General features: G+C 39.2%; 1 protein-coding gene across 1 annotated transcript; it reads right to left on the bottom strand.

Annotated features, from left to right (window-relative positions):
* Nucleotides 1-21558: 21558 nt before the first annotated feature.
* Nucleotides 21559-24572, bottom strand: LOC124054511 (caspase activity and apoptosis inhibitor 1). Its single transcript, XM_046380608.1, has 6 exons — nt 24420-24572; nt 23690-23881; nt 22777-22861; nt 22613-22658; nt 22412-22479; nt 21559-22283 (listed from the first exon to the last, which is right to left on the bottom strand). Exons 1-6 carry the CDS (start codon nt 24522-24524, stop codon nt 21787-21789), a joined length of 993 nt encoding a protein of 330 aa, XP_046236564.1. The 5' UTR covers nt 24525-24572; the 3' UTR covers nt 21559-21786.
* Nucleotides 24573-26634: the final 2062 nt, after the last annotated feature.

The raw sequence follows: 26634 nt of genomic DNA, 5'->3' as shown, positions 1-26634 counted from the left end.
TCTCCTTACTGTATCACTCTATAGCTTAATTTTTCATGAGGAATGCTGCCAGTAGATGCCTGAAAAAAAGTGATGTAAACAAAATGCTGGGAGAAAGCTCCAGGCCTAATCACAATTAAGGATATAATTGCTTACTGGTGACTGTTTTCAAAGCAGACAAGTAATGATTTCCTATGTGTCTTAAAAAGCTAAAAGGCAACAGAAACTGAGCTGGGCATCAGCGCTGAGTGGACCCTTAAAAATAAATGCCCTCAAAATATCAATGATGTCCACAGAATATATTTAAATACTGTAAAAATAGGTAGGCAATACACTTTTTATTTTCAGTGACACTGAACACTTTGTCTCATTATCCCATTTCAGTTCAGAAAATCAGTCTAAACGAATATAACAAGGTCTTTAGAATAACAATCATTATGTAGCATGTGGGCCCCTTCTAACAACTTCTACTTTTGGCATAAGATCAGAGTTGTTTCCTTTTACTCATACACTCATAGGAAAAAAAGGTAAGTCGGAACTGCACTAAACACAAAAGCATGTCAGAGGATCACAATCCAAGACAAGCAAGTTGTGGTTTCCATTCTTGCCAACTTACCTGTCAGATCAGAGAGTGTGCAAACAAAAGAACAACAATGTTCAGAATTCCTCAACAGCTTCCCATTGCTAAAAAACTGGTAAATGTACTGAATAAGAACTATTATCACAGATTGGACCTTGAAATGTTAAAAAAAAAAAAAAAAAAAGAAAGAAAGAAAGAAAAAAAAAGCTCCTCTGGGTTCTAGCTCAATGTGTGCAATGACTTATTTGTGGATAATTAAAGTTACTTGACAACAATTAAGAACAATTAGATAAGTAATTAGCAGGTAATGGATAATCTGCCTGCTGTGCCACCATGAAAATTTGGCTCAATACTCAGTCCATAATTATGATTTAAGTTAGACTGCAGTAAGCATTCAGTGCATGCAAGGCTGAATGCATTGCCAGACGCTAAGGTAATACTTCATTATCTGTTCATTACTCCTTTTTAAGTATTATAGTATCTCACTTAACACACTGTTTTTGCCTGTAGGTAGTATTATGAGCAAATATTGTACCAGTCTAAGATTTCTCTTGGCTTTTGCTCTTTGGATTCAGCAAACTGTGAAACACTTTGGGACTTGCAAACAAGTATGACATTTTCACCCTGAGGGACTGCTTACATTAAATATCAGCACTGACAGGTTCAGATTTCTCATGCCAACAAATCATCTTGGGAACTGCGCTAAGACATCCCAGGGAGCCAGGGCAGTAAACCCAAGAAGTCTACCTTGGTCATATGCAAGTTACTATTCAGGTCTGATGGAATCTGAATCAAGACCAAGCCCAGATTGCATGCCCAACCAAGACCGGAGACACCACAGAAATCTGAATAACAGTTTTAAATGTGTCCTCATACATGTTCATGCAAAAACAGTTTTTGAAAGATGGAAGAAAGTCTTTGGAAGATGAACACGGATACAGTAATATTTATAGTATATGATATCCATTTTACGAATGAGTCAACAGAGGTTTGTGGGTATTGGATGTAAAATTTGTCACACAGCACAAAATAACCATGATACATTATGAGTTCTTTGGGTTGTTCATCAATACCAACAAATGCTTCATCATACACTCCTAAATAGTGATAAAGAAGTAGTATTATGTCAACTTAATGTTTCCATTGGATCTCTGCTCTAATTAGCTAGAGTCATTGTTGTTAATCTGTCACTTTTATATCACTGGCTATCTTTAACCTACATTCAGCTGTGCCAGAGGCAGGTTAATATAGTTACCAATTACTTGGTTGCCAGCAGAGATTGATGAAAGTTCTAAATCACTCACTGCACTCTGGAAATTGTTTGTCTTGCTGAGAGGAGAATAAAAAGAACAGGAACAGGTAAAGAAAAACAGAATTGTGAAGCTCTTACAATCAGCAGGAGAAGACTGAGACACTATCCCAAAGAAGCTGACGCACAGGCAAAACAGTCAAATCAAAATAGAAAAGATAAATGAATACAACAACACATATATGTGGTGTCTCACTGCAAAATGCTCCGATACCATTTTTTCTACATTAAATTCTATAGGAAATATATGGTAAACATAATTTATTTTATCCTCGTTCTTTATTTCAGCATCAGCAATCAATATAGGGCTGTAAGTGTCACTGTGTTTAGATGGTGGATGTTTTATTCCGAAGCCGATAAATTCAAAATATGGAACATAAACATGAAAGACGGATGGGAGAGATCTCGACGGCAGGCATCAACTCTCGTGCAGGTTTTCAGACAGCTGCCTCAAGGCAAAATACAAACATGCAATCTTCACAGCCCACTGGCCAAAGGGTCCACTGTTTGGGTATGTAGAAGGCATGCAAGTGACCTTTCTCCCAACAAAATCATTATTAGAGTAACATGCATTTAGAAGAAAAGTTAATAGTATTGTATTAAAGAATATAAGTTGTTTTAGTAACACGTTTTTTAAATTTGGGGTTTTTGGGGGAATGGATGTTGCAATTTGGTGAATATTAGTGTGCCCTCACTGCATCACAACAACAGGTATTTCTTATATTTGTAAAAAAAAAAAATGTTTTGCACTTTCTGACAAAGAAATCAATTGGAATTTAGAGCACACAGGCAGAGACAGACAGAAAAAGACACCCAGATTATGAGCTTTTCAGAAGTATTTTAGAGACACCTGATGTATGTAAATCAATGTCACCTCACTCCTTTGTGTATCTGAAAGGAGAGACAGGTTTTTGCTGTATCCATCTAGCAAGAAAGGGTCGGTATTGTTAAGAACGCCTACATTGCCCCCTGTTGGTGATGCACTCACATGCAAAATGAAGCCCAGATGAGAAGCCTGCACTGGGAACCACTTCTGGAAAATATCTTGGAAAATGGCTAGCTGGATGGATGAGGATTATGTCATGCCCCCCCCCAAAAAAAGGGAAAGCTATTTGAATCACATGTCACAGTAAATGCTGTACCTCTACAATGCAAATACCATTACTGTGGTCTTAATAAACACAGTGTCTCACCTCAAGATCAATTTACGTGCTTGCCATTTGTAAATTAATATAAACACTGACAGCCTTGTTGAAAACAGAAAAGACAAAAAAAAAAAAAAAAAACAGAAAAAAATGTCAGCTGCATCTTGAAGGGTTTGGGGAGTTTTCATTTTATGTGATCTATTGTTGCTTACTGCCTGAGCAGAGTGGATAAATCAAGTCAATGGCCTGAGAACACTCTTGGTCAGCTGTATTGGGAAGAGAGAGGAGGGAACGGTAGGAGTTAAAGCCCACACAATGGAAAATGAACTGCTGTCTTTCAAACCAAAATCCCACATGATGGGAAAGCAGCGAAGTGGCACTACACTGTGACAGCGCCTTGTTAGTAACTTTAGCTTAAGAACTACCACGGCATTTGGCTCCTTCTGAGAGGGAAGAGAGCTGGGAAGATGAACAAAAAGAAAAATGTTGAGGGGGGGGCAGAAAGAGAAGTTACAGTCGAGAGGAGAAGAGAAGAAAAAGAGGAGAGAAAGAGAAGAGAGATACGGCCATGGATCACCGGTTCTCTCTAGTTCAAGGAAAGTTCATTGGAACTCTTGCTCGGATTCATGTCATCTGTTTAGCTGTTCATTGGTCCCTGGGGTACATCTCTCTGCCTTTACAGTCTGTTCAACTTGACAAAAGGGCAGGGAGCTTATCAAATCTCCAGCAGCCAGGAACAGGTTCTCAGCCAAGTTACATATTTCAAATGAATTTCACAATATCATTTATGGATCCCTACCAGTATGGACAAGGAGATTTCAGTTTCTCATTGGCAAATATATGCCTATGATGGTTTGGAGCTTCTGAAGGAAAAACAACCAGTAATTTGGCAGACAGTAATAGTAGTCTAATTACAAACAGTGCCTCTGTCAGTGAGTAAGTGGGCATGCAGAATGGTATGAAAAAATTGCTCCTTCTGTCTTTGTCCAGATGACTGAAAAGCAATGGGAATTTAAAAAAAGAAAAAAAAGGAGAGGCATATGTAATTGCAACAACAAATGCCAGAGTGGCAAATTGCTGTTGTCAAATTGAGACAGTTTTAGACAAGTAAACAGGGAAATTAAGCAGAGGACAGTTTTATAGCCACTGAAAAGTCAGCTAATACACAAACACTCACTGCTGCTACAAATGAATGGCAAACCTTGATGTGAAAAACATCATCAGCTGCAACACCGGTGTATACAATTTAATTAATTGTCAATTAAGGTTATGTGTTAGCTTCAAAAGAGCACAGAAAAGGAGTTTTGAGACGGGAGTTTTCAAGGAAACGTGAAGCAAATGGGTTTAAAGAGGTAGATTAGTGTCTGAGCGAAAAGTATTTCAACCACAAAATCTCAATTAATATTTAAAGCATTTCTAATAGAGGTGCACTGATGCGTGACCCGTATGGAGTCAAATTACAGCCAAAAGTTTTGTTAATTTGAAAACAAAAGTTGAAATTTCGATTTTGAACATGCATATACAAATACAACGTTGTGTAGGAAATGATCTATTATCAGTTTTCACTTTCATATATATTTCAATCTTATTTTAATTTTTATTTTGATTTTTTATTTAATCTTCAGTCAGTGTGGATGAAATGTTGGTTGTTTTTTGAATATATACTCTGAGAAATTATTTATTTTTTATTAAGTGTTATAATGATGGGTACATTTTGTAACATAGGGGCATACCTTAAGGGGAATTGGCTAAAGCTGGAAATTAACCATAGGACTAGCAGAGTGTTTGTTAGTTGGCATATGTGGCTTCTGGCCAGTGATGTATTAATGTCCAGCAGATTAATACATCAAATGGCCAAAATGTCCGGTGCCAATAAATAGGATATTCTGTGACGAATAAAACATGTTCACAACTGAAAGGATGACCGGGACCTCGTTGCCCCATGTCCGGCTTGGTATCAGAGATACGGAAGACTGACCAGCCGATCTCCGGTCTGGGCCGAAACCCTGAAAACCAATTACCAATTACCAATTAACTAATTGAAAACCGATTAAAGTGACTAACTTCAAATAACCTCTTGCAATACAGAAGTACATCCAGAATTTATTAGCTAGTCAGTCTGTTGTTATTGTAAGCCTTACATTGTGATGCATTCTTGTATTTTTAATGTATTCACTCAAATTGACTTTGTATTTACAAGATGTTACATGTTAAATTTATACTGATAAATTTACCCTGCCATGCTTTGTTTGCTGCACCACCGACAAGCTACACCCACTCCCTACCCTGTCTCAACCTTGGCAGTTCTGCCCATCGTCCTCTTTATAAACCCTGCTGCATGCTTCCTTAAAAGTACACCACCCGTTCAGTGAAAAAAAAAAAATGCAGGCTCAAATTCAGAGTCAAGGTCACACTGACTTGAAAGACCATAAATGCAAGAAAATGGAATTACTGTCAGCTTCTGTGCTGTGTAATATCATACTGCCTTCTCTGTTGGTGTACCTCACCTTTATCCATGACGCCTCAGTACTCTGTCAGTCTTGCCCTACTTTGTCTTCTGAGTGGGCATAAGTTTCAGGTAAAGAGAGGGAGAGGGGGAAGGGTGGAGAATGACTTAGCTTTGAGTTTGGAGATTGTTTTCTAGTCTCTGTGGCATAGATCACTCCACTTCTGCAATACATTCTCAAAAATATATGTGTTGTGAGCTTCACAAAATTGGTATGGAGGCTCTGGCATCTTAATATCACTTGAAAGTTATAACTCAGTGCAAGAAACTCAAAGCCTGGAGCTGTTTTTTTTGTGTGTGTGTGTGTTGTGTGTGTTTTGGGTTTTTTCCCCTTTTTTGCAAGACTTCAATACATTCAATCCGAAACAGCACAAAAACACAAGACTTTAAAGTCAATTTATGAAGGTAATCCATTGCTGCAAATCAGAGGCCACTTGATCATTTGTGTGTAGGATCAAGATTTTTGCTTACATTAATGCACAGGTCGAGAAACAGTCAGAGCTTAGTTGGAAATCAGTTTTCTCATGCTGCCATTTTCATGTGAGATCCTCTGTTTCAGTCTTCAAAATGAAACGAAAATTCTCTGTGGTGTCATTAAGGCCTGGCTTCTGTCAATCACAGCATAGTTGAGCCCACACACAGACCCACTTTTCCAGCTGTAGTTTATAAAATTAGCAAGAAAAACTAGATTTTACACAAATAGCAGGCGCTGGTTAACACTTTCGACTGGGAATGCCTCTACCTATTTCTCTTAAAAAAAACAGGACCAGTAAACCAGAGCACATGATACCAGTTAAAAAAAATAAAAATAGAGTGAGCCAGTAAAGGAAGCCAGGAAATAAGCCAACACTCCAATCGCCCTGCAATAATCCTTTATGGGAATTTCTGGAGCGCGGAGTGCAGTGCAGATTTCCTCCTCCTTCATCACTCAAAGAACTGGAGGTTTCGCTTCCTGTGGGATGCTTCAACTTCCCACTACACACTGTTCAACATTTGTACAACATTACAAGGAAGAATGAAGCTGCTCTGAAGGCAAAGTGTGGCCCTATTCCTTGCTAAGTAAATAATATTCAAACAGTATATTGCCTTGTGTTTCCTTTAATCCCCCCCACCCCCACCTTTTGTATCTCAATATCTTATGATATCCATATGTATACAACCTGGGGCCGTGTGAATATACAAAGACAAAGGGAGCTGCTGTGTTATTCCTATATTGAAAAACTCAGTGCGACTGTTGAAGACAGATTAGATTTCATTTCTATCATGTCTATAGTATGGCAGTGCAAAGCCTCAAGTGTCTGAAGACATTCAATACCGCATTACACACACACACACACAAAATACAAACAGCCCTCAAATATACCTCCTGGTTGACTCAAATGAAAAATGAAAGCTGTTAAAATTAGACTCCCCATTCGTTTTATTATTCTGCTTAAACCATGCTTCAATGTGATTAAAATTACAACAACTGCAGAAAAGGCTGTGCTAATAAACCAAGAGGTTGTATGCATGCATCATAATGCTTCATTTAGGCACTAATTCAAATTGAAAAACAATATAGGCTCATAACGGTGACATGATTTGCTCATGCTTGTTTTCACAAATGGCTTTGCTTGGAGCTGAGAAGCTTTTGAAATAATTCAGACAAAAACATTATATTCCTCAAAAAAAAAAACAACCTGAACACAAAGCAAACAGAATAAAATGCTTTCTGTTCCCCGCACAACAATTTATCAAATGCTTTTCTGCTAGAAATGATTTCTTATTTTGGAAGAAAGCAATAGAAAAAAAAGCATCCAATTTGTCCATCAGGTCTGATGTCATATTCAGAAAAAAAAACAAAAAAACATCCGGTCTTCAAAGTTGAGTGCACTTATACTTTGTGTTGAGGTAGTTGAAGTTGAAACATTCTATTTATTATTTTGTATAGTTTTGGAACTGGTGATATTTGAATTAAACATTTCTAGTCACAGAATTTACTGAAAAGTTAAGACCTATTTTAAGCTACAGGACATGATAAATGTCTTGGTAACAAGTTATGGATCATCATCAAAATGTATGTGAGAGTGGAAGTTCATCCTTGACCTTGGAAACTGTAGTTAGACGGTCAACTTACATTTGTACTTTTTTTGAAATCAGGGTCAAGTGATTAAAAACAAAATAAAATGTGGCATGCAGGATGCCCATGTTGAACAAGCGGCCATTCTCAATGACCAGTCAGGGGTCTGCACTGTCTTTACTCCACCGTTTAGCGTTATTGCGTGTTCTTGATCAGTTATGGAAGCATTAGCCACTCTCAGTACAGCACCAAACCAGCAACCTTTTTACCACTCGCCAGGCCATCCTAGAAAACTTCCCTGCTTGCTTACTATTCAGTTTGGGTTGCTTCCACGCCTCCGTTTACTGCACGATTCATGGCGGCCCATAAAGGCCATTACAGAGCAGTTTAAAGTGACAAAGCATGTGATGTGAACAAGATGCAGGGAGGCCATTATCACCGTCTAGGGCGAAGCTGTGGTGCCAAGTCCAGCTGGTACCCGCAGCCCCCCGACAGTGCCCCCATGGCGACTGCGCGTCCGCAGAGTAACACTTGGGTCTCACAACTGTCCTGGAATACTGCTGAACATCATCAGGATTTAATGAGGTGACAGTGCATTGTATCAAACGCTAGTAGGGGGTCTGCTGCTGCCTTCCACTCTCCCCTCATTAAAACCCTTTTAATGGGCTCTGAGGAGGGCAAACCTCCTCCAACTGGCTTAACGCTTGTTCAGGTTGTCAAGGAAAATTATTTTTGTTGAAGGACGAACTTGCCATTCAGCACTGAAATATTGATTCAAGTAAACTTCAAGGGAGTTGCTGGCTGGCTCTCGTATAATGGCACAGTGTCTATAGAGCTGATGGCTTTCAGAGACTCAACTCGACTTTAAATTCAGCATTTTGAGCAAAAAAGCAAGCAATACTGGGTGGTTGGAAAGAATGTGTTGATAACTGACAGTCCTTCATCACTACTGTGCGCATTTACGTGTAAGTAGCGTGTTGTCAAGTTTAAACAAGAAACAAAAGGTTAAATTTATTACTGACAATCATTTTGGAGAATGGGTGGCATTTACAGGCAGGGCTTTGCTGACAACCTGATGCATTTCCTTAAAATAACAGCAAAGCGTAGTGAGTAAACAGATCAGATCAATCAAAGCATATAATATGTTTAAAGAACATCCCCCCAGCAGCAGCTTTTCATGTTCGTGTTCATTATATGCTCTGCACTTTTCAAGCTCATGCCTCAAAAGCAAGCCTCGAGCCAGTCAAGATGAATATATTCTCCATTCAATGTGACAGCTTATGGAAATGAAACAGGCACAGGCGTCAGAGCCCGGCCTTAGAGCAATTTTTTTTCGTTTGCTTTTTTCTTCAAGAACAACTAATTACATAATTAACCACTTTAAAACGACTTTGCATTCCAGGAAAGGGCAGATGACTTCCATAGTAAAAAATGCAATCCGTTTGTCATAGTAAGGTGGCAATAGGAGAGCAGCAGCTCTTTGAAAATTAAAGACGGGGCCAAATGACACGTTAATTAGTACAACAGTAATTGTGTATTTACCCAGTTAATGAGTACAGATGCTTCAAAGTAGATAAAAGACCCATATGTCCTCAAGGTACTGTGATTAACATAAAATGAACTTTCTCTTTCCAGTCAGCCATGGTTACGCTCCTTATCGGGTTTACGAGCAATGGGTCACAACGTTTAAGACAATTTTAAAGTACTACATACAGTACAATGCCTACAGATGAGATTCTGATACCTATTACTATCCCTTTAGCGGTGCAATGCTTTTATGAGGGGGTCCCTGTTTTGCATACGAGGATAAGCAGCAGACCTGACAGACAGTACTGACTGGCGGTGGTGACAGTCGAAGAAACGTAAAATTACACCAGCAAAGGCAATAAAGAACAAAACTGCAGGCTAGCAAACAAGAATATAAATGTCCCTCTATTCAAAATATTCAAAAACATTGGCTCTGTAAGTGTTTTATGAGGAGGAAAATACTGTCAGCACATTCGTTAGGCCTCAGTGAGACACAAGGACTTTTGTTGAAGAACACACACACATAAACATAACGTGCAGCTTTAAGTTTCATATATATATATATATATATATTTGTGTGTTTTAATGCTATTTACTATACTGCACATTCCACTTTGGATGACATATAATTCCATGTAAATGAAGGGAACCAAGTCAAATGAAGTGATAACCTACTTCTGTATTTCCTAAATTTCTAAATGAAATGCATTAATGTCAGAGATGGAAAAATGAGCTGTGCCAAAATGGAGGCTCTCCTGTCAGTTGATCTCTGGACAGCTCTTACAGGTAATGCAGATGACTCTGACGGGATTTATGCTGCCATTACAATTTCTGTCACTCTAAAATTAAAAAAAAAAAGAAGTTCCAGAGGATGACCTCCATACTAGTGATTATAGTGACAGTGAAGGGCACTTCAACCACTGCTAATCTTAAAAAGGAAAATGCAATACGTGAGTCATTTTCCCTCTGACTGCCAGAGGACTGACATTCAGACAGCCTTGTCAAAGTCTGGAAACAAAGTTTAGTGTTTTTGTTCCTTTTTTTAAAAAAAAAAAACCAAAAAAACAAATGCACATTTATCATGTGCTGTGCTCAGTGAAACTGAGAGACAAACCTGAAATCCCTGAATGATTTTCACATAGAGGCACTTTCTGTGATGTGAGAGGGAAGCTATAACTCTTCAAAACAGCAGTTATCCCCGGCAATCTATAAACATACATCATCAGGTAACAACACATTCATCACAGGATGGCAAGAAAAGAGCTGAGGAACGGAGAGTTTGTGTAATACCTCTGATTAAATCTCAGGAAAGCGGCACAAAAGTTACATTCCCAAGCAAAATCATTTGTTCTTGGCAAATTAGTGTGGGCAGGTGCTATTATTCTCGCATGAACTCTTTGGCTTTGGGAAAGAAATTCATCTTTTTAGAAATAGGAGAGAGCAAATCACTGTGAAGTTATTCAATCACTAGTGAGTGATTCAAGTGAAATTACCTTTTTGCTGTGTATGCAACTACCGAGCCTCAGTGTAGATGGCATTCAGAACAATGATAGCGACTGTCAAAATGAAGTGGTCCTGGTTCACGGCACCCACAGCAACTGAAGATATGAGAAACTTACCGGACTCACTGTAACTGCACAATTTCACTTTAAAGCTTCATTTACCACTTAGATGAATGACCTGCTGGTCCCCTTGCAAGGACAAAATTCCACTGCCCAGGACCCTTCCTTTAAACTGTCAAACTTCCACCAACAACACCTCAACGAGTTTAACTGACCCTTTCTTGCAAAACCGCTACTGAATGCTGCTGCAATATGAATAAATAAGCAAACATACGCTGTTCTTGTGCCCCCTCGCACAGCGTACAGTTCTGAACTCAATTTCACACTCCACTGCCTTCTCAGACAATTTAGACAGGCTGATGCCAACAGCAGAAAGTGAAGAGACAATGCATTTATTTATCGACTTTTTGGCAGAAGGGAGGATTTGTCAGACTGTGTGTGTGTGTTTGTGTGTGTGTGTGTGTGTCAGAGGAGTGAGCGTATGCGTGCATGTGCCCATGCACCTATGTATGACAGAGACACATTGGAGGGAAGCAAGAGAAATGTGATTCAGCCCCGAAGAGACACAGAAAGAGCGCAAGAGAGAGGAAGAGCGAGACAACAGGCACATCCAGGGGAATTGTTTTCTTAGTCACTCATCCGGTGTTTGTCCCAGCGCTCCTGCAATGTGTCTGAGGAGGACATGAAACGCTCCATGTCCACAGAGAGACAAACTCCACTGTGAGAATGCTGACAAAAAAAAAAGGATGGAGTTTAAACACAAGCAGGCCAGCTGTCACAAAAAGTCAACTCAAAAATTGTACAAAAATACATGTTCCTTATATTTCTTATGCACTACATGCACTATAGGCGGGACATTAAGTCAAGTCAAGTCCATAAACTTATATGGAAATGAATGGAGGGACACACGAATAAATATTTTGTGACATCATCAAAGGGCCACTGATTGTGCACATAAATGTCATTAGCAGTACCAATAAAAACAGTTCAGGGAGCACCAGCTGCATGATGGGAAATTTGGGATTCAGTGTTTTTTGACTTTGGCTCTTACAAGGGAAAGTCCCAGCAAAGTCCCACTAACATCCACAGCAACACTAAACTGCCAGAGTAGCCCATTAAACCAAGAATATTTCCACAGTGCGGCACAATGGAATAAAGTCTGAATTAAAATAGAAAAGGAAGCTCATAAGAAAAGTGAAAAATGCTTTTTTCTCCCCCTCTTTAAAAGTCATGAGACTATTAGTTGTCTGTGTTTTTTTTTTGCCTCACACTGTCAGTCTCTTTATGCCCAGGGTCTAGGAAAAGAAGCCCAGGCTCCCTTTAAAACAGATATTTAAGTCTTCATTTCGTATCAGTTGCACACACTTTCCAAAGTGGCGTCAAGGACAAAACCTTTAAGCTGGCAGGGAGAAAATAAAGTGCCTTGCCAAAGAAGAAGTTCTGCCTGGGAATTATTCAAAGCACTGCCATTTATAAAATATCCAAGCGTTCCTCAAGTAGAACTGGGGGTTCAGGTTCACTGAGCAGGTCCTTATCACAAAGACTTTTGGTAATTGACTCAGACATATCAAATAAACTTTCTACAAAATTCACAAGTAAGCAGGTATGACATTCTAATGGGCTTCTTCATTAAGTCTTCAGCAAGGGGTAATGTGTTTGAAATTAATGTGACATTTTCGACTCCAAAGAGTTTCAGTCTTCAGTTATTTCTCCGTGCATAATACTCGCTGTGGAAGTAATTTATGCACAGTTGTGATCTAATACGGAGCTGTGTTTTCTAAGCTGCTGGAATCCGACATCTAACACCGAACAATCATATCAGCACTGGGGAAAGAGCAACTCAGCGCCGGTGGGGTATAAACAGGTATCGGATTTGAGCAGAGGTTTCTTTCTGCAAGAGGAGTCATTGGGTCAAACAGTCTTCCAGGCTGTGGCTGCGACTTCTGAAGACCAATACATGAGCAATTGTGCATAAATTCTATTTGAATGAGGATTTTCAACCTTTTTCTACAAAATATACAGCAACTGCAGTGAAGACACTTTCCTCAGTATGTCAGTTTGGATTTTCTTGTAAAAAAAAAGAAAAAAGGTCACAGAGAAAGAAGCTTTCATGATTAAAATATTATGCGTATTTTCGAATCTGACCAGCAGCACAGTGGCTCTTTGTGCTTTTGCTTTTGACGAGTTACTTTTACTGTCTGTCAGAGCACGATATATGAAACTACAAAAATGATGAACACAGAAGATGCTGTAGTGCATTAACTGGGGGAACAGTTTAAAAGAAAAAGAAGAAGAAAAAAGAAAGAAAGTCAGCAAAAGAAGGTGAACATCATCTCCTTTCTCTGCAATATGAAGGGGTTAGTCTTCCCCAGTTGAGTTTTATCCAACACTCTGTGCTATTATCATCATTTCCCACTAAGCAGAAGCTCCCCAGATACTCCCCAGAGAGCAGCATTGAGCTGTACTGGCGCCTTTGCCATGTTACCATGGAAACATTCCCATGGCATAGCCCATTACAGAAACAGACACTTACACATCATTTCGGAAAAAGCTTTCGGGGGGTAAGATTTCAACTCCGGAGTGAAGACACTACAATTGTCTTTCCCTAAAACTTTAAACCTGAATCCCATATTATCTGTGCAAGGATATGTGGGACACTTTGCCGTAATTTTTTTGAGGCTTTCTGTGCAACATTCAAAGCCATCCTGGTAGTTCTTATTAAAAGAAAGATGCAAACGCTGCTGGCCAAAACCTCCAAAATGTTAAGAACAAATTATACGGAGCTCTTCTTTCAATACACGAGGAAAATGCATCATATAATAAAACGTACTACCATAATTACCCTCAAACTGCTGACTCATTTCATCAAGCGTAAATTGAAAATAACAAACAACCCCCTGGCAACCCCTTGCCTCAGCATCTGTGTCCTCCATCACCTAAATGAGCACCTTGATGAGCTGAAGTACAAAAGTGGCCCCTGCCCGATTGTCTCCCTTTTTCAGCAGTGGGGAGCCATTATTTTGAAGGGGTGCTCGGTTTTGATTAAGTCATGTTTTATTACGCCGTCTCCACACCCGTGTAATGAGTCTGGCGTAAGGACGATAAACCTTTGATAAAAGATCCAATATGGCTGTTCTGACTTCTCAGCTATCTAAAATAAATTTTAAAAAGTCTTTGGTGAATGCTGAGTCTAACTCTCAGTGGCAGGATGCTGTTTGTTTATCTTGGACAAACAGAAAAAAAACAGAGACAGGGTGGGCAGCTTTTGGGTCCCAATGCAAATACCAAACCTACCCCAGTCAGACATGTGCTACATCACAGCTTGCACGTCTTAAGCCCCAGTCATCACTCAAAGCCAGAACGCTGACTGCTCTATTATGACATTTGATTACTCGTGTGACTAATGAGTCACCTAAGAATAGGCTGAGGACAGATTATCAATACCGAGGAGCACTATAATAGGAGGACCTTTGCCGTGAATACAGGATGACTCATGATGGATCTTTTGGTGTTAGGTGCTTTGATTTTTAAATGACTCATCACTTCTATATGACCTTTAATTGTGCAAAGTGATAGTCAATTTGTCATTGCAAGAAAAAATGGTGTTAACGCTCAATTTTGAAGTCTTAAGGGGGCTGCATTGCCTGCTACTGATTAGTTTGGGTTGGACAAGATTAAACCGAATGGCAAAGGAGTGTTGATTAATGTTAGAGTCACTTCAAACTTACCTTGATTAATTCCGCAGAAACTGTTATTAGTGTTGAGCTACTTCCACCTCTGACAAACAAATAGTTCATTTCCTAAGCTCATAACCAGGTGCACAACGCACTTTCATTTGACAATGACATTTCTGCTCATCAACATCACACTGAATGATTGTGTTGTCATTTTGTCACTGAATACATACAGCGACATGGTTTTCCAGTCAACTATTTGCAGAGGGCAACGACAAATGAATGACAATGAGCAGCCACACTTTGTGCAAACTTACTGCTTCAGGTGGACAGCGAAGGCCCCGAGGAGCTGGACCAGGTCCAGAAACGTTAGGCTCTTGGACTCGGAGATTAACAGCCGCCTCTTCTCCTCCCAGCATGCCGACTCCATTTACCAGCAGGCCCAGTAACACCTGTTCCTGCTGAGATACATATCATAAGCGACATTTTAACATCTGTCCTCAATGAGCACCTCAGTTTCAAAGGCAAAACTTGAGCACTTCATTAATTAAGGAACAAAATAGCCAAGTTCACAAAATAGAACTTCCAGTCATAATGAAGGGCACTGATGACACAGGAGCAGTGGTGGAGGAAGCCTTCAGACCCCTTAACTTAAGTCACATCATTCATATCACATTGTAAAAATACTGCATTATATTAATTAATGTACTACGAATTAAAAAGGTTACTTAAGAAAATGACTGGCTAGTTGAAGCATATTCAGGCAATGGTACTTATTCAGTATGAAAAGAAAAGGAACCCACTGCATATAAAATGGCCTCTGTCAGTGTTACGTCATTAGATCATTATTACTCATGCACTTCCATTTAAATGCACGATTGTGTCGGAGATGGCTGGGGGCGGAACAATTGTCTATATCGATTGACTGATTGTAGTTTGTAAAAAATCTGAAATTTTTGCCACACATTTCAGGATTGAAAAAGTATTTGGCCTCTCATTTTCTGTCTAAGTCAATTTCATGATTCCGCATGGACAAAATCTTAATATGATAAATAACTCGAAAAGTAAGTAAATAAGCACATCATTTCTCTCTGAAATGTGGTGCGATAGAAGAATTAAGTGGCATTAGAAGAAAGGGCTCGCGGAGTAAAATTCAAGGAGCTCCAATCTGCATTTAAGTACAGTGTAAATGTTCTTGGTTACCTTCCATCCCTGAGCAGAAACGATCCTGCCTTCCTCACAGCTCCTGCCATTCACTTGTGGAACACGAGCCTAATAATGGACCAGTTTGCAGGAAATCTGGACACTTTACTGTCATTTACCCTCAACTTTAACTATTTGTTGCTCCTACTACTACAACCCACAATCTTTCCACCTTCCGTGCAGCTGCCGTTTCCTCCCCCACATGAAGATATTTTCAAGATTGTATGAGATAATAAGATAAGATAATTGTGCAAATAATTAACCCAAGAAGCAAACAATGTTCTTGTATCCAATGGAGATCTGGTATTTTACCACTTAAAACTGGACAATATGTCAATGTGGAAGAAACTAAATAACTGACTAACACAACTACAAGTTAGCAGAAACAGTTACAGTCTCACTCATGCATAGGCACAAATTGAACATTTCTGCTAACGTGCATGTCACACAAACTGTTGACTAAGTACAAAAGTTTTCTCATTTGGTCTGGAGAATGTGTACATTTTTAAAGAATTGTTTGTCTGCATTTGCCAGTGGCCTGTCACATTAAGAGTCGCAGATATGTTAATTCCACTATACTGGAGTGACTCGATGTTCTCTGCAGGTGGAGTATCAGCACCAGCAACCAGACAAAATAGGTCGGAAAATATCGGCAAAAATCCAACATTGTGCATTCCTGATTATTTCAGTGATCAAAATGCCATTTTTGCTGAGGTGCCTGCTTTTTATAACAACCTCACAATCAGAATGAGGGACAAGCAATCAGTTTGGGGAAGTGTAAAGCGGAGTCTGGATTCTTAATTGGCTGTCAAAAAGACTAACTGAAATAGCACTGCATTCATGTGTTATGATGTGATGAAGAAGAGGACAGTATGGATGTTGGAACTATTGAAGATGCCGTGTGAAGCTTTTGTGTGGCTCGGTTTATCGGCTGTATGACTCATGCCCATTGTGTCATAGCTTGAGCGATTTAGACAATGGCTTCATACGTCTGCCTTATCATCTTCCATAACTTTAGAACTTGCGGGAAGGTTGTTGAGTCCTACCAAGAATCATACAAGTTATCAATCAAAATTGATAAATGGCACTTGTTCTGTTTGTTATTGTGAACCACAGAAATAAAACGCATTTGAGGCTGGTGTCACCAAACAGCAAAGCTTGTGTTCAAACTGCTGGTGTCAGACTTAAAATGAAATGGGGGGCGAGGGGTTAAGATTCATTTTGACTCTTGTATCTAAACTATGGCCTTACCCCGGAGAGCTGCATGCAGCAATGTAGTTAAAACACACGACAGGGCTATTAAACTAAGGCAAGCCCTGATGGAAAGAGAGACTGAAACTCACTGAGCAATATACTCCTCTCTTGACAATCCTTTTGACAATTACTTATGTAATACAATTGCCTGCCAGCTGATGGTGGAGAGCAATTTGACAGTTTTATCACAACTTTGACAAAAGTAATTTACTCAGCTCAGTCCTCTCTGTGCTTCTGCGGGAAATAAATCATCCAAATAAAAATAAATAAAGGGCACCCCGCCAGGATTTGACAGTTCAATGTCTTCCAACCCCAGCACAAATGGTGTAGTGTTCACCTAGCATCATAAAAAGTGTGAGCTACCAGGGCTGTGCGCTGTGATCCATCATCTGTCTAGGGGACACTTTGGTGGTCCATTGCTGTTCATAGGACAGATGGGGCTATAACCATGCAGCTGTTTAAAGCTTAGCTTCACAGAAAGTGTGATTAGTTGAAAGATACTGGATTTAGAATGGATTTAGAGTTTATTTTTCACATTTCTTGGTCTTTGAAAACCTGTGTTTAGAGCCACATTAAGTTGGGTGTGTACCACACAGTACACAGATATTTGTGGATAATGTATATTTTAGAGTCAGATATTTTACAGTATATTATGGCGACAAAATTCCAATTTTACTTATCCGATACATTCTTCAATCAAATGCAAATGGTTGCACAAGCGAGTTGTTACTACAGTCCTTGAACATTTATTTCGAATGGGTGTGATGGCAATTTTTTTAAAAATGTGTATCTCTTTTACATGAGAGCTGTGAGATGAAAGCTTAGTTTCAGCGTTTTGCGTCACTGACGTAGAAAAAGAAATACAATCTGATGCACACCATAATTATCTTGGGTGCCATCACCCTTAATTCTCAAAGGGGAGTTAAATCTTTGCATACTGTTGTAGATTAGGGCTGCAGTCTGCATACTCGAGCGGGAATCAGTCATGTTTACTGATAGAAGATTAACCATAGATCGCATGAACATTTAAAAGCGACACAATATTACAGATTTACACAAAGCCTGCTCAGTTAATTGTAAAATATATTCACTTCAGGCCATCCACCACAACATTTCCGTGAAAAAGCACCGACAACCCCGAGGATCAAGCTTGTTGATCGTGTTGCAGTCGCTGTCGCGGTGGGAGCTGGCTTTGATGTAATATTGTGATATTTCATTTGATTATGCTGATTTGATTGTGCGAGGTCGTCCATCCAGCCTGATGTCTCTGATATCCTTCAAAAGCGTTTCGTTTTATTGGCTCGCTGGTCTACACACCAGAATTTCAATGGTTGTTTGATGGTATTAATGCACCATTTAAATGCAGACGCCGAAGTTGAGGGAAGGGGGTGGTGGTGGCGGTGGCGGTGGCGGTGTTGGTGGTGGTGGGGGGCAATGGCATGCAGAGAGAGAGAGAGAGAGAGAGAGAGAGAGAGAGAGAGAGAGAGAGAATGAACAGAATCTGAAAGTCAGATGTCAGAGGAGTCAGTGCAGGGTAGGAATGTTCTCAAAATGCAGATACTACACTGGAGTGGAATATCAAGTGTTCGAATCTCTTTCAGGGATTTTGTAGTGTGACTTAAAAAAAAAAAAAAAAAAAAAAGGGAGCTCTTCTCTTTCAAATGGCACCAAACTTACAATCACCCACTTTACATTTTTCAAAAAGGATTCAGCCAAGCTTATGCCTCTTTGAGAGAGTAAGAGGAAAAAAAAACAAGCATTCATGCACACAAATGAAGTGAGTAGTGAACAGATGTGCAGTGTACTTGAGAAGAAATTACAACTGTCATTCTCAAGGGACATTCAAGGCAGCATAGATATCCATTATTACAAAATACCCACAGTGAGCCACCATTCAATTAATATGCAACATCTAGAGTAGAAAATGGAAAACATCAGGGTAATCTCTCTGTTTAAATATAACGAACACCTTTGGCATACATGCCTACATCTTCTAGTGTAGCAATTTGCACTATGACAGTTAGACATTCAATCAAAACTAAAAAATGTTATACTAAACATCTCTTCTCCTGCGTTGTTAAAAAAAAAAAAAAAAAAAGTACACCATCTGAAACTTGAAGAAAATGAAATGTGTCCGCTGAGTCACCACTTGGGGAAATCAATTCATTTAGTCATACAGAGGTGCTAAGTTATTTATTGCCTGTCAGCACGAGCTGTTAGTTCAATTTAATTTCTTGCTGCAGAAAGAACAGAGACTACAGAGGAAATTTGGTGAGAATTTATGCAAACAGGATGTGTTCCTTAAAAAAAAAACAAAAACCACATATTTCAATAGCTTTTCTGTCCCATATGTATTTCCCTGTGGTGCAACAGTAACATCTAGAGTCTGGTCTTTGATTGACAAGGTTTTGACTGACAAGCATATTTTTGCGAATGTTACCATTTGCAGTGATTGAACACACAGAAAACATTAGGAGAAATGCCACACCCATGTCAAAATACTGCCAACACTAAAACACGCAGGAGTGAAGGCACAAAAGTTTGAAGTTTAGTTTGAAATTATCAAAGCCAACAGCAGGAATGTGCACCAAAAGAAGCGGCAGGCCCATTTTGGACTGAGCAACAGCCGAGACAAAGACGTTGACCGGTTCAAGGATTTAAGACACTGCACAGAAGAGAACAAATCTGGTTCTTAAATTTCTTTAAATAAAAAAAAAAAAGTCAGAAAGGCAGCTTTGCTTTTGAGTTGTACCACCAAGACTACAAGTGTGTTAATATGTAATTACATTTTAAAACATTTCAGTCTCAGCCTGGAACTGAACCTGAAAAGCTGAGTAGCATCACCCAGCAGACTCAGCTACTTCACTTACACTCATCTGGATTACTGTGCTGTGAGGTACTAAGGTACTACATCAGGCTATACTACAACTAGCGTGGAACTTTAAATGCTAACATTTACCATGTTAGCATGTGCATTCACATTACATCACGAGGCTTGAAGCAGAGCTGAAGCTGATGAAAACTGGGCCGTTTTTTAAAAGGCACTATCGTAAAAAGGAAATTTTATCTTTCTGTGGCAGTCCTATGTAAAACAATAAGAGCGGCGGAATATTCATACGCTGAGGAAACAAACTCCATTCAGTATTGCTGAGATATGTCATTACCAGACAGACTGAAAGATGGACCAAAAGTAATATCTCCTTTGTAAGAGCCATTGTGGTAGTATTTGTGCTTTTGCTTTTTGTAGCAAGTATGGACTGAAGGGCATTGCAAGAACACTATTTGTATACAGCATACACAACAAAGATACTTTACCTTTGAAGTGCAATAAATGCACAAGCTCCTGTTTTATTTTTTAAAAACCGTACCTTGTCAATGCATTGAAAATGAAGCCTTGAGTTTTGTGGCAATCACAAGTAAAAACCAGTGAGGGACAAAATGTTCATCTTTACTTCCACAAAGTTTCGACACTTTGAAGCTGAGATGATAAACACAGCTGAAGTAATTGTTGAGAACCGTGGTGCATTGAAAGACAAACCAGCGGACAAGTTTTTTTTTTTTTTTGCACATGTTCAGTTTTGAACACGCAAAATCCATTTAGGTATGATGGACTCATAAAATGGACTCATTTAAAATCCAAAAAGTGCTCCTTCAACAAAACATTATCATCTCACCTCCATCAATCCATTTATCTGCCTACTCATTCTGAGGTCTGCTTAAAAAGCCATTTATCTCCTCGCTCCAAATCATAACTGGCATTCTAATAGCAGTGAAATGACACCGATAAATACTTACCGATCATAATCACTCACAGGCACTTTAGGTTTGTTGAATTCCTTTTTTTTTGCTAAAATGGACGTTTCCCTCTTCAAATCATCAATGAGTGCCATGATACCTGAACATAAATACACAGAGAATCACGAGTTTAACCCTCCCCGCCCTCGTTCCTCCCGCGAAATAACTCTTTTAAATGCAAATACCCAAGAGGCAACTGGCTTCTTATCACACATTTCACCGTCTCCTTTGGGGTGGAGAAGCTCTTTTGCTCTGCATCTGCATGTAATTACGCACACACACACACACACACACACAATGAAGCAAAGAAGCTTCAGAGTAAATGACAGGAAAGACAATATAAGATGAAAGGACACTATTAATTCTCTGTGCTACATACAGGTACACAAAAAAACCTCTTACTCTCGTGGATAAAACCAGCAGGCCCTTTAATTTGATGTATAGGAGACAACAGCTTATCTCAGATTTCTTTCATTCATGACTTTCTCTGTCATGCTATTGGTTTTTTGGAGTCTCAGATATCCATTTAACCCTGGCGTAGAGAAAAGACACTGCTTGGTATGTACTTGAACTCCTCATTGTACTTCAGCCTGACAAGACGAACAGGTGTTCAGTGAGAAAATACAGCAGGTGCGACTGCTGTACATGACGGTACAAATACTGCTGCCATGTATTTTGGCTTGCAAAGCTCAGTATAAATAACATCTTTCTTGTGTTCACACATTCTCAAAAAAAAAAAAAAAGACTCAAGGAAAACCTCCACCACAAATTTTTACTCTAACTGCATTACTAAATAACATCATTACTAAGAAAACCGGTCTTTCATGCTGCTTTGACCATTTTGACTGTAATGTGAACAAATAAATCATCTCTTGCTCTCCTCTGCACAGATTAGAAACCATTACCAGTACTGTGGCAGATTAACACTGCCATCTAGTGATGAGAGACAGAAACACATTTGGAAATATTGTGTGACAGGCATTTGTGTTTAATTTTCACATTAAATAGCTTATAACATCATTCCAATGTGGAGTAATAACACAGCATGGTTTGAATGGTATCCTCCTGAATGAATCACAGCTTAAAGAGAGAACCAGTGTTACCCATCTGTTGTATCATTTGAGCACAAACATGAAAAAGCTGTTATTATTTCAGAGAGTTTGAACCATTAAACCATTAAAAAATAAAACATGCTAAGCATTTTTTGTTAAACAAGGCTTTTTCCCGTTACTTGCTTTCATCAGGGCTTTGATTGCCCTCGCCCTCATTTCCAACTCCAGAAGCTCCAGCTGCTGAACTGACGGTTGACATGCTGCGGGTGAACAACTTGAAACTGGTCCGCCTTGAATCGGTGAACTAAGATCTGCACCATGGGGGGGCATTCTCTGTACCTCCTCAGCTGCCTCTTTGCTTGAAGTGGATGAAAACGCTAAAATCTCACTAACGCTTTTGTCTATGTCGCTTTGGATGTCTTTTTTTGCTTCTGTTGGTTGAGAGCCCGTGGGAGGTTCAGGGTTCGCTGGGTCACGGTTTAAGGCTGGGTGAGCACCTTCCCCGCTGCTGTCGACTACCTTCACCGCCCCGTCCACATCTTTAACAGCGTGCTCCTCTTTGGGTCCCTCTATGTCACTATCGTAAGCGTCTGCGTTTATGCTTAGGACGTCACTTTCCTCCCCCGAACCACCACCCTCTGTGAAGAAAATTACACCGAGACATTTTAAATGTAAAAATGTCCTTTTCATAGCTTTTTTTCCTGTCTTTGAAGTCTCTGACTGAGTGCCCGAAGGAGGTTTTGTGTGCGCATTACATATTAATTACCTTGCTTAGGGTCCTCAGCTTTTGCAGTTTCTTTGAGGCAAGAAGTAGAGTCCACATTACTGTCTTGCCTTGATGGAGGAAAAAAAAAAAGAAGAAGAAATAAACACAAAAGTATGAGGAAAAACCATTAGAAGACACTTTACTTTCATTTTGTTTTGTTTTATTTATTTATTTATTTATTTTCAAAAAGGGTTCACTCACTGGCTTTCTGTGTTTTTGTCGCCATTTCCAGATGTCACTTCTTCCCCTAGACAAAAACAGCAGCAGAAAGTGAATGAATTGTTTTAAGGTCAGACAATCCAGAAAGCGCATAGCTGTAAACTTAAAAAAACAAAAAAAAACAAAAAAGGGAGCCAAAATCTTACCTGTTAAGATCTGTGTAAGATTTGTCTCTGAGATTGGCTCCAGCTGCTCCCAGCACAGCTTTTTGATTTCCTCTAAATTACAGTCCTGTGAATGATAATGTGTTTAAACAAAATCTTTGATAATAGGTTGCTTTAGTAGCCCCCGCCCCCCCGAAGCAAACATCTGTTTAATTCAAAATTCTATGCACTTTCTGAAGTTGACACAAATGTAGGTTTTTAACTTTACTTTTCAATTTTACTAGCTCCATAGCTAATTTATAGCTACAGATAAAAATATCACCAACAGTGTGTGAAATAAGACTGACAGCAGCACCTTTCTATCTAAATTAAATAAAATAAATTAAGTCTTATGGAAAATTAAAATGTGGATAAGGTGACATTCAACCAGCTGTAATGAGATGAAACTTAACTTAATTATGTGCACCATAAAACAGAATATGCCCACAAAAGGATGGAACAAACCTTTTCATGAAATGATCACTATCACTCAAGGCGTTGCTGCTTTTTCAGCCACAGGTGGTGCTGTTGTAATATAACCAACAGTGCGAAATGTGGCCATACATGTTGGAAGACTTGTTGGCCAAGCACAAAATGTGGTACGTAAAACCACAAATTAATGTCAATAGAAATACAGCTTGAGGGAAACAAGTTGTTTGTCGAGGTTTACGGTGGACCGACATCTTAAGAACAACATTCGAAGAAGCTGTTGTGAAATTAAGTAACGAATTTCTTTTCACCAGCATACATTACATCTCCTCTTTTTCAATGACAAATATTTGGGTTTGAGTTCTGTAAATGTTTCAAATATTGATGTTATTCAAAACCAGCATTTACATTCAACCTGAAGTATTCCTGGCATACAGAGATTGTGGGTTTCAATAATATAACAGTCGTTAAATGAGCACATTAGTACCTTTAGTTCATCAGGCAGCATTTTCCGTAGCTTCTTGTCACCCAGCACGTGAAAACACTGCTCCAGCATCTCCCGCTTGTCTTTGACATAAGCTGTGATGGGCTGGAAGGGCAGGCTGAGGTCGAGTCCTCCATCCTCGATGTCACTACCAATCCTGTCCAGCTCTGGGTCAGCGAGATCATCTTTGGAGTCCTGTTTTAGGAAACAAGGTTGTTACAGAACCTCAAGAGCTTTAAAAAGTCTGCAATTTAAGTGAAGGAAAGAACGGTTTAGAACATTATAACATCAACTTTTTTGGTTTGCCACTTCTAGAGGAAGAACACAGGAAATCACCAGTAAACAGAATTGTGTTCTGTCTCAAAATATTACATGTTTGTGTTGAGGTTTCCTGTATTATTCAAACAAGCATGAAACAGTCCAAAAAAACTTTTAAATTGTTGTTTACTACACACGTTTGTGTTTTCACAAACAAAACCAGGAAGGTTTTCCACCCTGTTGTTAATGCTAATATGTTATTTAAACAAACACTGTGCTCTTCCAGACTATTTAACCGACACAGCTTGTCGAAAGCGTAAATTTCTCAAAACTGTCGAAAGTAGTAACGTAGTAGTAAGAGTAGTAAGGTTACTGTTAATACAACCACAAGAGCGCAGATGTAAAGTAGCTGCAAATATAAACAAAACATAGCATTAGCATGCTATTAGGTTGCAGAGCAGGTTGAATATCTTGCCTCCAAGGTGGATTCCGTACTTCTGCGTTTATTGTTGTCGTGTCGCTCCTCAGACTGCGAGTGTTTCCTTTTCTTTTCAGTGCTACTTGACTTCTTTCTGAGCATTTTTAAGGTAGAAAGATAAAACCGTTTACTCGTGAGCTCACTTGTTTTAAACTGAAAGGCGCTTGAAAATTACATCATAAGTAGGCGGCGACTTCTTCTTTTATTTTGGCGCCAATCATTTTATTTTTTAACGCCACCTACTGGGCTGGGGCGTCACTACTCGCCCGTGACATACTGTGTTTGGTAGCAACTTCTGTGTTGATAATGTTAAGTCTGGTCAAGATTGTTTGTAAAATTCCCTGCCTTTATTATGAAATCATAATTTCTAAATGAGCAGCAGACAACAACTGTATGTCCTTACTTGTTTAGAGTAACCGATATTCTATCAAACAGATCTTCTTGTAGTCCCAGCAGCAAAGATTTGTTTAATATTCTGTGAATGCAGCACAACTGCCTGTATTTTGACTGAATCATCTTGCACTGAGACGTCATTCCTGTGACCTCTGCTGATGGAAGTGCAAATACATTCAAACTGAATCCCATAATCATTTTACACTTCAAAGCTTCCTCAGATTAATACAGTGACAGTCAATAACGAGTTACCTTCCTATATTTCACACGGTCTTGCCATCTCCCAGTTTCCATCTGCCTCACCATTTCATCCAGGACGGTATATAAGATTCATTCCTGCAAAAGCCTTCAAATTTACTGCCACTGCTCATTTACATCATTCAGCATTTCACATTTAAATCAAGACAGCACTCTACCGTTTCACAGTACGTTTCAAAGGAATTTGGGGTCGTAAAATAATGACGCATAGGTCAGAAATGTTTGCAGAACTTATAACAGTAACGCAAAACAAAAGACACATATGAAAATGTTGGGTATTATGCATGCCTCATAGAAATACTCAAAACAGTGACATTAAACTCAAAAAGAAAAGAAAAAATTTATTTCACACGGGTAAAATGATGAAAAAAATATGCTTAACAATGACAAAGTGATTGAGCAGATAGACTGTACATTTCCAAGTGAGGCTCTACGTTGTCCTCCAAAACAAATGTCCTCTCCTCTAACATGTTTCCATCACAAGGCATTTGAGGCTGAATTAGATGCATATGACACATACAGCTTCATTCTCAGAGAAATGACAGGATAGATGTTTATATCTTAAGTAATAATCAATAGTTTTGTTAAAACGTAAGAAACTAACCATAGCCCCCTAAAAATAGTTCATCAAATTCATTTAAAGGACAAGCTAACATTAACCTCTCTCATATCTTCCGTCTGGAGCTGAATTACATTACATTTCACCAATAAACTCTGCAGCCCTCCGCAGCATGCCTTCTTTATTACCACCCAGGTAGCCATGCGTTTTCTTTAGCTGGACCGAGACACAGGTTTCAAGGTGCTGACGACACGAGCAAGCTGCAAATCACTCTAATTGGCTTTCCCGCCTCTGCCTGAAATAAGGCCGGAGCCAATGCGATGGTTGCCCAGGCACCATGGCGACAGCTGTCTCCACATAATGCAGGTTGTTATCCTGATGCCATCCACCAAATTATGCAGTGGATATGGTGGGAGGTACGCATCGATCACAATCACGTCACATCGTGTTTTCTTTGCAACATCTGCTCCCATGTGTCTGGATATCGCCTCGTTAAAAGGGCAATGATGGAGCTGGCAGTGTTGAAGGGGACACTGCATTTGGGAGCCATGAAAAGGGTTGAAAAAAAACCCCACAAACACACACACGTTTCACACACTCTGCATAAGTGTGCAAGTCAAACCAAGTCTCAAAAAAAAAAGAATTTTGTGAAAAGAGATAATTCCCTTATGCACCTCCAGCACGTTATTGAATTCTTTCATTAAATTCAAGAGTGCTCATAGAAAACTGGTTTCATGATTCTCTCTCTCTTTTTTTTTTTTGTTCAAAAGGGCAAGAGGAGCCTGTTGAATACACATCAAGACTCTGCTGTCTAATTAGGAAGTTTGGCTAATCAAGAGATGCGTTGCTGTGAGCTGAATGCATTTTGCTCTCCTCATTTAATTCAGTTTAGTTGCATAATGTTTGGGAAATGAAAAACCACAAGCAAAAGGAGAAAATGTAACCGAAAGTTAGATTAAAAAGCTTATGTGGGTGTTTCACCTCAAAGGAATAAAAAAAAAA

The sequence above is a fragment of the Scatophagus argus genome, chromosome 23 (assembly GCF_020382885.2).
Source record: "Scatophagus argus isolate fScaArg1 chromosome 23, fScaArg1.pri, whole genome shotgun sequence".
In the NCBI taxonomy this organism is placed as follows: domain Eukaryota; kingdom Metazoa; phylum Chordata; class Actinopteri; family Scatophagidae; genus Scatophagus; species Scatophagus argus.
This window is presented reverse-complemented; position numbering and strand designations above follow the sequence as displayed.